Here is a 14,514-nt window from a genome sequence, read left to right on the forward strand (position 1 = left end):
ACCTAAAATCTTAGGGAACTACTACCCTGAGGGAAACTAATTAGACTACTGTAGAGGGGGTATCTAGGTCTATGACCTTTGCCAAAGGCCAAAAAAATCAGCCAGAGATGCTTTTGTCTCTACTCCTGCCTTGGGGTCACCCCTTGACTATTCAGATTTAGCTGGTTTGGAATGGGGCCTCTCTTTGTGTAGGCTGAGGAAGAGTACAGAGGAGAAATGCTTTGCTTATGTGACAAGTTTATCTAGCGCTGTTTAAAATATACCCTAAAGGGACGCCTGGGTGGTTTAGTCGTTAAGTGTCTGACTTTCACTTAGGTCAAGATCTCATGGTTCGTGGGTTCGAGCCCCATGTTGGGCTCTGTGCTGACTGCCAGCTCAGAGCCTATTTCAGAGTCTGTATCTCCCTCTCTCTCTGACCCTCCCCTGCTCACGCTGTCTCTCTCTCTCCTAGAAATAAATAAAAATATTTAAAAAATAAATAAAATAAAATGTACCTTAAAATTAAGAGCAAAGCAAAAAACTCCAAAATTTTCAGAGCAAAGTTTATTTCACAACAGAGCTTGACCACTGGGTTGAGTTAAAGTGTGAGCATTGCCTTGTCATGCTCTATGTGACTTCTATCCGTATATTCTACTGATCAATTCTTATCAGTGCTAGAAGTTATCTCCATCTATCTTTCCTCTCCAGCTCCTTTAGTGGCTAATTTATTTTTTACCATACAAAGGAAAACAAAGCCCTTTTAAAATGGAAAGATGCTGACCCTTCTAGAAGACTCCAGGGTTTAACAATGCTGGAATATCAGTACAATGTATCTGATGATCAAAATATTGTTTGATTTCAAAACAAAACAAAATCTTCTGTTTAAATTTCAAATTATAGGATTGTTTAAATACAATTACCTCCCAGCTTAACATTTTTCTCTGGGCCTTTTCTTAGTAGCTGTAAGCTATTCACATTTGAAGTCCTAATGATGGGGGCATGATAAGAGATAACAATTCATCAATTTATTTATATCTTTCCTAAGGGAGTCAATGCTCAAAAATAATTTTTGTCATTTTTATTTCTGTATTTCTTATTATAGGTTTATCTTGAAGTTTTAAAATTATTTTTGAAAGAAAAAAAATGAAAATGTATCTTCCTTTAGCTTTGGCCTAAACTTTACCCCTTGGTCACACTGTAAAATTAAGGGCAGCATCAAGAAAAGCCTTTCCAGTGTCTTATAATAGTTTCTAAATTCCTCTTCCAACCCTAGATTCCTCATCCCGATGCCCACTCAAGGATTATCTTTGTCTGTTTCCATATTTTACATGAGAAGTTTGGGGTATCTGTGGGACATCCAAAAGATGTTCAATAGAAGGGAGACAGAAATATGAACCTTAGGATAACAGCAAACTTAACATAGCAACTGCCCTAACTTGAAAAGGGATGTCCATCTAACATACATTGAATTTTTCTATATATTTTGCATCTCTGATAACCTAAGTACTTATTCATAAAAATCTTAATTTTTAAAAAATGTTTGTTTATTCTTGAGAGAGAGAAAGAGCGAATTCAAGTGAGAGAGGGGCAAAGAGAGGAGGCACAGAATCCCAAGCATGCTCCAGGCTCTGTCAGCACAGAGCCCTACATGGGGCTCAAACTCACAAGCTGTGAGATCAGACCTTAGCCAAAGTTGGAAGCTTAATAACTGACTGAACCACCCAGATGCCTGAGTATTCATAAAAATCTTATTGCATTATAAAATTCCAGATCCTCTTCCAAATGAGAGAAAAAATTAAGACGAAAATTAGACACTACATTTTATAACTCTTGGCAGAAAAGTAAATATATTTAACAGCAGCGGTTCTCAACTTCCAACACAGTTATCTTTAAAAACTGTGAACATTCTTAAACAATCCTTTTTTTAAAAACTGTAGAATTTTCTGCAAACACATAATAAACAGACTGCTCACTTGATCTGCTTTCCCCAGAGTAAATACGATATCCCAGATCTCTCCTTAGAATTCCAGACTGATACATTCAATTCTATGTACTCAGTGTGTCCACCTGAATGCCCTTCAATCTGGAAAATGGACCTCTTCATTTTTCTCCCTAAATCTATTTCCTCCAGACTTTGCTTTAGTAAGCAGCACCATTATCCACCCAGTGATAATTCACGCATCCTCGCTTCCTCTCTCAAATTCTCCACATTCATTACACGGTCTTGCCATCTCTACTTCTAGAACACAGCCTGATCCATTTTCTCCACTGCCACTACTATCATCCTAGTTTAAGCCATCATCATACTTTATAATAACTTCAGTTTCCTAAGTCTTCTTGCTTCCATTACTGGTTCTACTAATCCAATTTCCACACAGCAGACAGAATTTTTTTTTTAATGTTTATTTTTTAGGGAGAGCAAGTATGACTGGGGGAGGGGCAAAGAAAGGGGAACAGAGGATCTGAAGTAGGCTCTGTGCTGACAGAAAAGAGCCTGACATGGGGCTCAAAGTCACAAACCATGAGATCATGACCTGAGCTGATGTAGGCCACTTAACTGACAGGGCCACCCAGGGGCCCCAAGATTTGTTTTTTAATTTTTTTATTATTTATTTATTTAAGCATTTTTTAATGTTTGTTTTTGAGAGAGCAAGAGACAGAGCACAAGTGGGGGAGGGACAGAGACAGAGAGAGAGAGAGACAGAGAGAGACAGAGACAGAATCTGAAGCAGGCTCAAGGCTCTGAGCTGTCAGCACCGAGCTTGACGCAGGGCTTGAACTCATGAGCTGTGAGATCTTGACCTGAGCTGAAGTTGGACGCTTAACTGACTGAGCCACCCAGGCGCTCCAAGGATTTTTTTTTTAATACAAATCAGGTCATGATACTCTATTTAATACCCAAACTCCTTGCCATGGCCAAGGAGATCTACTTGACCTGGCCCTACCTATCTTTCCAGCTTCATCTCTTTGAATCCTCTCTCCACCTTTCTACTCCCTCACTTTCCTCTACTTCCAAGGATTTCCAAATAGAAAATTCTTTAGAAATTTATCTAAAGGGTCTTCTGGCAATTAATAGGCCTACCTTCAGCTCTCCTGCAGGTCTCAGCTTCCTGTTGTCTTTAGCCAGAGGCCTTTCCTGACCACTTAATCCTACTTCTTTTTATTCTTCAGTGTTCCCAGGGTGCTTGCATTTCCATTTTATCATTTACTACAAGCTATAGTTATTTTATGTCTTGTTCACTATCATCAACTCACTGCTTAGCATAGTGTCTAGTACACAAAAAGGTCCAAAAGATTTTCACTGTAAGGAAAAACTTGGGGACCCCTAAAATATATTTCAATTATTAGTACTACTGGGCTAGTAGCTAATTTTGTGTTTTATATCCCTGAACTATGGTTTTTAGCATTCTCCTTTCCTAAGCCTTAATTCCTAAGCTTAAATCCCCCTTAAACCACATCTCTCTTCTATCCTCCCATTCCAGTCCCTACAAATGAAGACTTCAGTCATGCTCTCAGTCTTCTTAGAGCTGTAAGTCTTCTGCAGGCAAGAGAGACCCTACAGCAATTTAAAATACTAATGTGTTTAGTATAATATGCTTTTATTGTAATCAGAATCCAGTATCATTATTTATATAGCTACTAAAAAGTTTGGTTTTTTGTTTATTTACTTCTGAGAGAGAAAGCGAGAGAGAGAGCGAGCGAGCGAGCACACAGGAAGAGGGGAAGGGGGAGAGGGGTATAGAGAGAGTGAGAATATCCCAAGCAGGCTGTGCTGGCAGTGGGAAGCCGGATGTGGGGCTCGAACTCACAAACCGTGAGATCATGACCTAAGTCAAAATCAAGAGTTGGATGTTTAACCAACTGAGTCACCCAAGCATCCCAGCTCCTAAGAAGTTCATTCATCTATAGTTACACTTTTCTATCATGATATTCTAATTATTTTCTTTGGACTGATAATAAATAGTAATGCAATATTTAGTGGCTCTGTGGGACATGCCTGTTATATTATACACTGTTAAAAGCATAGTTTCTGGAAAAAGCATAAGATCTAGTCCTTAGTCACTTATCAATAGTGGACTTGGGTGATTAACTTGACCTAAGTTCTAGTTTCAATGCCTGTTGAATGGATCTAATAAAGATATCTGTAGCTCACAGGGATGCTGTGAGCATTAAATAAGGTAAAACCTATAAAACAATTAGTACTATACCTGGTACAGAGTAAGTAATCATAATAATAGTTAATATTTATTGAATAATCAATAATCTCTGAATTTTGTAGTACATATTCCATCACTAATAAGCACTTTGATCCCCCCACATTTCAATTTATTTCTGTCAGATCAATGGACTACATGAAAAAAAAGGCTTTCAGTTCAAATATTTTTTTCTTCCCTCCATATTATTTCAATTATATGGTAGAATAATCTAGAGTTTTACACACTTGTCTGAGAACTCCAACTTTTTTTTTTAAAGTCAATGCAAACAGAAGGAAACTGCTGTTTAAATGAGGTTATGTTTCCTGGGACAAATGTGCCTGTCACCCAGGAAGTGAACTACAAAGATGCCAAGACTCTTCTGACTGATGGAGCTGCCACTTGTTGCTATGTGTGATGCAAAAGAAACCTAAATAAGGCAGTACTTCTGACAGAGGGACACCTGCCATTTGTGATGTCATAATTCAGCAAGTAAATATAGTGGGGTTTGCAGATAACTCTCCTTTTCTCTTAAACACACATTTCTTCGAACATCATAAAACATACATCAGAAAGATACCTTTGGCTGCTCTTAATAGATCCTGACTTGTACCGTAACGATGGTCAATAAATTGTTTTAATTTCTTAAATTCAGCAATTTCACAGATAATTATTCTGCATATTCTCCAATAACTAAAATTACAATTCCTTGTCACTGTTTTCTTTGTGCAAGCTAATTCATTTTAAGCCACTTAGGTTTGAAAAAAACTTTGCAAAGAATATGGCAATTTTGAGAGTTCTTTACAATGGAAGACGAAAGTGAAGGGAAAAAAAATATTGTACAACATCTTTTCTATACTGAAAAGCATCTCTAGCATCAAATGCTGAATCAATGTGGAGCTTAAACTCACAACCCTAAGATCAAGAGCCACATGCTCTGACTGAGCCAGCTAGTCACCCTAAAATATTATATTTTAAAATGGACAAACCTTTTCCTTTCTCTGTCCCTTTATTATTTTTTTTTAAAGCCCAGATAAATAAGTGCATATTCTAACCCTCCTCTGTGAAGTCCACTTAGATTGCAGAGCTACTTTTGAAATTAAGATCTTGTTCACAGGGAGAGAGACATGGGAAACGGCACAGAGAATGAGGGGGACAGAATTCGGGGACAAACTATTTCCTCATTTTTCTTCTTACAAAGCACTTTAAACAGAAGAAAGCTTGCAGATGCAACAACAATTCCAATATGTTCCACATGGAGTGAAGGGAAAACATGGAATGATAGCCAAAATATAAAACATAAATTTTGAGGGAAAAAAATGAAAATGCTTTTGTAAAAGTTAGTAATAACAGATGTAATACATCAGCCTTCAACGTTAATTGAGCATTTTGAAGTCTATAAATTTTCTAACAGCTTTACTGAGAAATAATTCATACATTATAAATGTCACTATTATACACAATTAGATAAGTTTTTAGTAAATTCAGAGTTGTACAACCACGAACAATATTATAACTTTTTTATCACCTCCAAAGGATACCTCATATTGATTAGGAATCACTCCCGTGCCCTCCTTTTTAAAAATTTTTTTTAAATGTTTTACTTATTTCTGAAAGAGAGAGAGACAGCGTGAGCAGGGGAGGGTCAGCGAGAGAGGGAGACACAGAATCCAAAACAGGCTCCAGGCTCTGAGCTAGTGGTCAGCTCAGAGCCCGACGCGGGGCTCGAACCTACAACCTGAGCTGAAGTCAGACACTTAACCAACTGAGCCACCCAGGCGCCCCTCAATTCTTTTGAATATATATACCTAGGAGTGGAACCGTTAGGTCGTATAGTAATGAAGTCTCTTTTACTGTAACGGTTGAATAAATGTTTAACATAAAGAGCAATAGATATTCTAAATTTAAAGTTGTGTATACTTTGCAAAAGCACTTTTTCCTCCTACACTGAGTATGTTTAAGTTAAAGAAACCACCTATAATGACACAAAAAGAAGTTGCAAGTCATAAAAATTCTGCAAGAAAATTATCTTTTATTTTTTACTTTTCTGAGTTTACTAAATTTGAAATATTTATTTAAATAAAAACTGCTGAATTTACCTTTTACTTGAGAGTAAGAAATAATTAAAGTGACATTTCTAAGACTCAAAAGTAAACATTCATGTGCAAGTTTCTGTGTGGACATACGTTCTCAATTCCTTGGTATACCAAATGAGATGAAAACATGTCCACACAAAAAAACCTGCACAGGACTAAATGGATGGAACTAGTGGGTATTATGCTAAGTGAAATTAGTCACTCAGAGAAAGACAAGTATCATATGATTTCACTCAGATGAGGAATTTAAGATACAAAACAGATGAACGTAAGAGAAGGGAAGCAAAAAGAATATAAAAACGGGGGGGGGAGGAGAAAACATAAAAAGACTCTTAAGTATAGGGAACAAATAGAGGGTTACTGGAGGGAAGATGGTATAAATGGGTAAGGGGCATTAAGGAATGCCCATATCTTGTACCATATGCTAACTCGGATATAAATTAAACACTAAATAAATTAAAAACAAAAAACTGCACAGGGATGTTTATAGCAGCTTTACTGATAATCACCAAAACTTATAAGCAAGCGCGACATCTTTCAGTAGGTAACTGGATAAGCTATTGTATAACCAGACAATGGTATATTATTTGGAACTTTAAAAAAAAAAAAAAAAAAGCTACCAAAAGCTAAGAAAAGACACGGAAGAAGTTTAAATGCTTATCACTCATGAAAAAAGCCAATCTGAGGAGGCTACCTACTGTTTGATTCCTGCTATATGACATTATAGAAAAGGCAAAACTATGGAGATCAGTGGTTGCCATGGACTGCAGGGAGGAAGTGCTGAATAGTCAGAGCACAGACAATTTTTAGGGCAAACTATTATGTATGATAGGATGGTAGATACACACAAATTATACATTTGTCAAATCCACAGGATGCACAACACCAAAAGTGAATCCTAATATAAACTATGGACTTTGAGAAATAATGAAACCATTGATTCATAGACATAACAAGTGTCCTACACTGGTACAGGATGCTGATAGTGGAGACAATTACGTGTGTGTTGGGGCAAGAGACATGTGGGAACTCTGTACTTGGTGTTAAACTTTGCTGTGAACCAAAAAGTACTCTAAAAAATAAAGTTTGTTAATTAAATAAAAAAGTAAACAGGAGCCATTAGACAATAAATAATGGGACAGAAAAAAATCACTTACTACTGTTTCCTTGGCTGGAGGAGGCTTGATCTGTTGACTGGGAATCAGAACAAATGTCAGAGTACCATGCATATCAGACTGCAACAGAAAGATTAGGTTATTTAAAAATCCTTATTTACAAAAATCATTCAGTGACCTTGTAATCAATATTCCCTAAACTGGACTATTCTGGATCCCCTAGAACACCTTCTAAAAAGGTGGTAAAGATGAATGCTGTTTCATCAGGAAGCACACATTAGGCCTTTCATGAACTCCATTATATTAAGCTATTCAGGAATGGAGACTTCTGCAATTCTGGTCCACTGGAGCTTTCACTTAGCCCGTAAGTCTTTGGTTTTTTGTCTTCCATTTGGTGTAAGCTTAGGAAGATTGCACAGTGAAGGGCTGGAAGATAACCACAGTGCTATAACAATTTTAGGTTATCTATTCTGGCACACATCAATTTTAATACAGTAGAATTTGAAATAGTAATTGTGACCAAGATTAGAAAAATGATGCAAATATACATAGATTCTCACTTATCAGATACATGGTCTCTGTCATTCATTCTATTTTTTAACTGTATGAAGTTTTACTGTTAAGTAACTATTATTTCCCAGTACACCACTGACTCCCTTGTTCAGATACCTCCAGCCTAAACAGTAATCACCAATTCTGGTCCTGAGATAGCAGAGAGCAGTGTTCAACACAGAGACAACAGCCAATAAAACAAGGCCTAAAAACAGTGACCATTGACACTGCTCTACCAGAGCAAAGAATGAAGTTGGGTGAAAATAGAGATGTTTTATAGATTCTTCAACAAACACCAGTAGATAAGACAGATTCTGTTGTAACAACTTATGATAGGTAAATAAGAATATAAATATGGTTTGTGGATATATACAAAGTGATCATAAATTGCCCTCAAAGATGGACTATAAAATGGCTTCCTGATTATACCAGCGCTGTCCAATTGAACTTTTTACAACATTCTATATCTACATTTTATATGGAAGCCATTAGCTGTATACTGCTCTTGAACACCCGAAATGCAGTAAATATGAATGAGGAATGGAATTTATATTTTACTTAACTTAAATCTAATAACTAGCACCTGTAGCTAGTGGCTATTATGTTAGGCAGTGTACATCTATACCATTACTATTACCTAATATCGTTAAGGAAACGGCAATCAGCTGAATAAAATTAAAAAAAAGGAACTTATAAATGAGGGCATCGATTTTATCACTATTTTCCTATCGGCTAGCACATGGTAGGCATTCAATAAATATATGTTCAAGAATTATATTAGTGATTTCAGAGGCAAATAAAATATACATAGTAGTAATAAAGCTCAAAATAAAAAAATCAGTGGTAACCACCCAAAGTGAAACTCTACGAATAAATATAGGAATAATTATATCATGTGAAAATTTAGCTAGAAATTGTCTAGGTGTTCTTAATTATTTTTAAAATATTGTATTTTGAAGTCTAATAACAAAGAAAATACCTTTTAAGAACAGTTCTTTTTATTTTTATTATTTTATTTTTTAACATTTATTATTTTTGAGAGACAGACAGAAACAGAGCATGAGAAAGGGAGGAGCAGAGAAAGAGAGAGACACAGAATCTGAAGCAGGTTCCAGGCTCTGAGCTGTCAGCATAGAGCCCGACGTGGGGCTCAGGGCTCAGGCTCACAAACTGTGAGATCATGACCTGAGCTGAAGTTGGACACTTAACTGACTGAGACACCCAGGTGCCCCACCTAACAGTTCTTCTGTATCAACTTACCAATAAATCAAAAACCTCATTGACATCTTTCCCTCGAATTTCAATGCCATTAATCTCCAGAACTTCATCTCCTTCATGTAATAAACCACTTTTCTCTGCAGCACCTCCTTTTACTATTCGACTAATGATGACAGAATCCATTTCATTACGAACTGTAGCACCCTAAAAAATGCAGTATATAATTTTGAAATAAAAATGCACTTTTTTGTTAAACATTTCTTCATTAAAATTTTTTTTATTCAACAATATTAGTCTTCAGTTATCTTAAAAAAAACCTAACTTACACTAGAGTAACTATGATAACTAGCTTTGCAAGTTCATCATTTTCCTTACATTTTCTGCTTCAGACACACTATGTATCCATTAAAACCAAGCAGACTTTTGAAGTATACAACAACAGAAAAATGTACTTAAAAACAATGTGAAGACCTAAAATCAAATTTGTTTTCTAGATGCTGAATACTATTCAAATGGTTATACTATATTTAGGCATAATTAGTGAACATGACTTATAACTATAAAAGCCTTTTAAATTCAAAATATGATTAAGGGATGAATAATAATTTGCTTGATTATTCAAATATTATATATTATAGCTGCAACCAATTCACATTTAATGTATTAAACATTAGCATTTATTACATAAATTAAAAGCACAACAAATATATATGCACAAAAAATGGAAATATGAAATATAGATTAAAAGCTTAAAGGAAACAGGATTTGTAATATTTTTCTCCTAAACTTTAAAAAATATTTTTTAAATATTTATTTATTTTTTACAAAGTTTATTGTCAAGTTGGTTTCCATATAACACCCAGTGCTCATCCCCACAAGTGGCCTCCTCCATGTCCATCTCCCCCTTCCCCCCATCAGTCCTCAGTTTGTTCTCAGCATTCAAGAGTCTCTCATGGTTATTTCTGGGAGAGACAGACAAGAGGACAAACAGGGGAGGTGCAGACAGAGAGGGAGACAGAATCTGAAGTAGGCTCTAGGGTCTGAGCTGTCAGCACAGAGCCTGACGTGGGGCTCGAACCCACGAATTGTGAGATCATGACCTGAGCTGAAGTCAGAAGCTTAACTGACTGAACCACCCAGATCCCCCTCTCCTAAACTTTTAAAATTTTGTTATAAATTTCCCAATTCCTTTTTCTGGTGGGGTAAAAAACTACATAAACTACCCATAAGACACACTCCCTAACTTATGTACCACACTATTCAAGATATAATTTGAGACATCAGAGTTCAAGACTATTTATTTCTCTGAAAATAAAAAAAAAAAAAATTGAGGCAATGATAGCAGATTTAGTGAAGGGATTAGAAAAAAAGTTTTACATATGAAAACATTAAAAAACAAAAAAAAATGTTAAAAAAACAAATATTACCATTAAGGAATACATACTTCTAAGTATACGTGGAGTATAAAAGTAACTGTATTTCAACCGATTTAATGGAATGAAAAAATCAGAATTTCTAATTATTGTTGTTTTAAAAAGCTAGGAGAATAATGAAGCAGGTAACTTGTCCCTTTTTTGTTCCTCAATAATTATTTTACAAGCTATTTTCATCAAACCATAGGTAAGAAAACATGAATTTGAAATTTTTCTCAACTGAATAAGGAATATGAGCAAGAACATAAAAGAACTCTAGCAAATCATCCTCAAAAAGAAAAACTACCAGAAATGTAAAGAGATCTTCAACTATCTGCCATATAGAAGATCTCTAGGTAGAAAGGATCTCAGATTAGAGATGTGGAAAACTTACCAGTGGAATATCTCGAGCCTTTTCGATACGAACTATTTTTACAGTTTCTCTTCCATACTGGCCAATGCTTTCATAAACTCTTTCATCTGAAATGGGCTCTAGCTGCATTTCCTGCTCAGCGACCTTATCATGGGCCAATAAAAGTGCCTGTTTCAAAGAAATCCACAGCATATAAAGTGACAGCATGATTTATTTCTGTAGAGAGATTTTTAACCTAATCATGTAGATTAATATTCTAAATTAAACCTTTAAGAGAGGTGCTATACTTATTTATTCAGATCTGTTTCCAAAGTTTCTAACTGAAGTACACATGCAACCCTGTTGCATTATTAGGATATGCAATCCTAATAATAAAAATATGTGAAGTATAACAGGGTAACTCCGGGATGGGTTATCAAAGTCTAAAATGCTTATTAAATTTCAGGGGCACCTGGGTGGCTCAGTCAGTTAAGCATCCTACTTCCACTCAGGGAATGATCTAGCAGTTCGTGAGTTCAAGCCCCACAGCAAGCTCTGTGCTGAAAGCTTGGAGCCTGTAGCACAGCTTCAGCTGTGCCTTCCTCTTTCTCTCTGCCCCTCCCCTGTTCATGCTCTCTCTCTCAAGAATAAACATTAAAAAATAAAAAAATAAAATGCTTATTAAACTTCATAAAACAAAATCAATTTAATGGCCTAACACCATAATTAAAATTTATCAAAAATATAATGAAAAAGGGGGAAGAATTTTTTTAAATGTTTATTTTTTACAGAAAGTATGAGCAGAGGAGGGGCAGAGAAGGAGGAAGAGAGAATCCCAAGTAGGCTCCACACTGTCAGTGCAGAGCCTGATGAGGGGCTCAAAATCATAAACCATGAGATCATGACCTGAGATAAAATCAGGAGCTGGATCCTTAACTGAGCCACCCATGCGCCCCACAAAAGGAAGAATTTTTGTAAAAAATACAAAGTTGTTTCAAAACTAATGTGGTTAATTTTAAACATAAAAAATATATAATCCAAAAATTAAGTAAGTAAATAAATAGCTATATATTGTTCTGTTCATTTTCTACCTGAATATGCGGAGCATTCAGCAATGCAGTTAATTCTTGTCCTTCCTTCTGGTGGATTGACTTCAAAACAGTTTGTACCTAAGAAACAAAAGATTATTTTTCCTAGGTTACAGGAAACATCACCAGCATCTATACAGTCTTTAAAAAAAAAAAAAAGGCTACAATTTAAATTTGTAAAAACTGCTTGTAAGAAAGGAAAGCACTACAAAGAATCATAAGAGAAAAGAGGAATGTTTTTTTCTCAGAGTTTTCAATCTTGCTTTCATTGTTAACAGTGTTTTTTATTTAAAAAATACACTAAAGATTTTGGTATTTTGATTATGAATAAACTATTTGCTTCTTGAAAGTTTATTTCAACATACTATAAAATAAACTAAAAATGATTACATAAGGGAAGAAAAACTATCTTAACAGTTACTTGTTTTTAGTTTTAAAATCATGTTTATATGCTACATTTTAAACCAGAGATGACACTTTAAAGAGTTACAGACTAACAAGATAAATAAGAGTAATGGAACAAGTACAATACCACAGGCACAGGTAAATACATTAAAAAAATCTTGAGGTGGAACAATTCTTGCATTCTTAGGAGAAACTCCACGGATTATGATGAATTTCTTTCAGCCTGTTTCCTTATCTGCAGAATGGCACCTATCATTCAAAGTTTGAGATAATCCATATAAACTGCTTAGCACAGTACCTAGGCATCTTTGGTTTGTGAGCACAATTCACTCAGGAAACCTGCTTGTAATCCAAAGCACTCGTATCAAAGCAAATTTCAAGAATCATTCAGTTGTGATCATGTGACACTGGGCATCACATATTACTTATATTGCAAGAGACTGCTCGTTTATCAAGTTAAAATTTATTAGAAATGTTTGCTTGTCTTGCAGGATACTCACAGAACAAGTTACTTGCAATCTAAGGTTTTACTAATAAATTACTACTTTAATACATTTCTAGATGTGTTACTCATATTTTAAGATTTCTATATTAATGTTTCTAAATTTTTTTAATTTTTTTTTTTTTTTTAATTTCTAGGAGAGAGAGAGAGAGAGACAGTGTGAGCAGGGGAGAGTCAGAGAGAGAGGGAGACACAGACTCTGAAATAGGCTCCAGGCTCTGAGCTGGCAGTCAGCACAGAGCCTGACGCGGGGCTCGAACCCATGAACCGCGAGATCATGACCTAAGGGAAAGTCGGACGCTTAGCCGACTAAGCCACCCAGGCGCCCCTAATGTTTCTAAATTTGATTGGCCTCTACTTGTTGAGTGCAGTCATGTACACTGGTTGACAAAACTACTACCTGGTTTTATTCTAGTACACTGAGGTGGGAAATAGTCTATATGTAACTGTTAAAATAATTTAACACAAGAATTATGTTTCTGGGGCGCCTGGGTGGCTTAGTCGGTTAAGCGTCCGACTTTCGCTTAGGTCATGATCTCGCGGTTGGCGGGGTCCAGCCCCGCGTCGGGCTCTGTGCTGACTGCCAGCTCAGAGCCTGTAGCCTGCTTCAGTCTGTGACTCCCTCTCTCTCTGGCCCTCCCCTGCTCACGCTGTCTCTCTCTCTCTCTCCTAGAAATAAATAAAACATTAAAAAAAATTAAAAAAAAAAAAGAATTATGTTTCTTAATGTTTTGATAGAGCTTGTACATAAAATCACCTGAGCATGGTGATTTTTTAAGGGTAGATTTCTGATTTCTTGATTTTATCTATCTATATTTTATTGACAGTTACTTGTCTACATTTTTGGGCTATCTTTTCTCACTTATTTCCTTAGAAAAACCATCCATTTCATAGCACTTTGACATTTAATGCCATAAAGCTGTAACTGTATTATCATTTTTAATTTCCTGTGTTTACATTCATGCCTTTTTCTTTCCTGATGTTACTGGTATTTTTTCCTTCATGTAACTTGGCAAAGGATACTCTATTTTCTTGTACTTTTCAAATACCCAGTCTGTAATTTTAAATCTATTGTTCCTTCCATTTAAATAATCTAATTCCTGGGGTGCCTGTGTGGCTCAGTCAGATAAGTGTCTGACTCTTGATTCTGGCTCAGGTCATGATCTCATGGTTCCTGGGATCAAGCCCCATTGTGGGCTCTGCACTGACAGTGCATAGCCTGCTTAAGATTCTCTTTCTCCCTCCCTCTTTGGCCCTCCCCTGCTTGTGCTTTCTCAAAAATAAATAAACTTAAAAAAACATTCTTACAACTCAGACCAACAATCTGATTTTTTAAGTGGGGAAAAAAATCTGACAAGCTATTTTACAAAAGAAAATAGGGAAATAGCCTATAAAAAATGCCCAACATATGGAAATACAAACTAAAATGAGATACCATTACACATCTGCCAGAATGATAAACAGGAAACAACTCCAATATCAACAGGTGAGTGGTTAAATTGTGGGATATTCATACAATGGAATACTACTACTCAGCAAGAAGTTACAAATACTGATAAATGCAACACATAGATGAATATGAAAAAGAAGTCGGACACCAAA

At 35.8% G+C, this 14,514-nt stretch overlaps 1 protein-coding gene across 6 annotated transcripts in view; it reads right to left on the reverse strand.

Annotated features, from left to right (window-relative positions):
• Positions 1–14,514, reverse strand: part of MPP5 (membrane palmitoylated protein 5) — a 92,597-nt gene that overhangs the window by 19,864 nt on the left and 58,219 nt on the right. For all 6 annotated transcript variants that reach the window (XM_039240726.1, XM_039240728.1, XM_039240725.1 and 3 more), the window contains exons 4-7: positions 12,009–12,086; positions 10,960–11,106; positions 9,196–9,357; positions 7,426–7,503 (exon numbers count right to left, since the gene is read on the reverse strand). In XM_039240726.1, the coding sequence (XP_039096657.1) occupies positions 7,426–7,503; positions 9,196–9,357; positions 10,960–11,106; positions 12,009–12,086 (465 nt within the window). The remainder of the gene's footprint in view (positions 1–7,425; positions 7,504–9,195; positions 9,358–10,959; positions 11,107–12,008; positions 12,087–14,514) is intronic.

Source organism: Hyaena hyaena, unplaced genomic scaffold (genome assembly GCF_003009895.1).
Source record: "Hyaena hyaena isolate Hyena2069 unplaced genomic scaffold, ASM300989v1 scaffold_179, whole genome shotgun sequence".
NCBI lineage: Eukaryota > Metazoa > Chordata > Mammalia > Carnivora > Hyaenidae > Hyaena > Hyaena hyaena.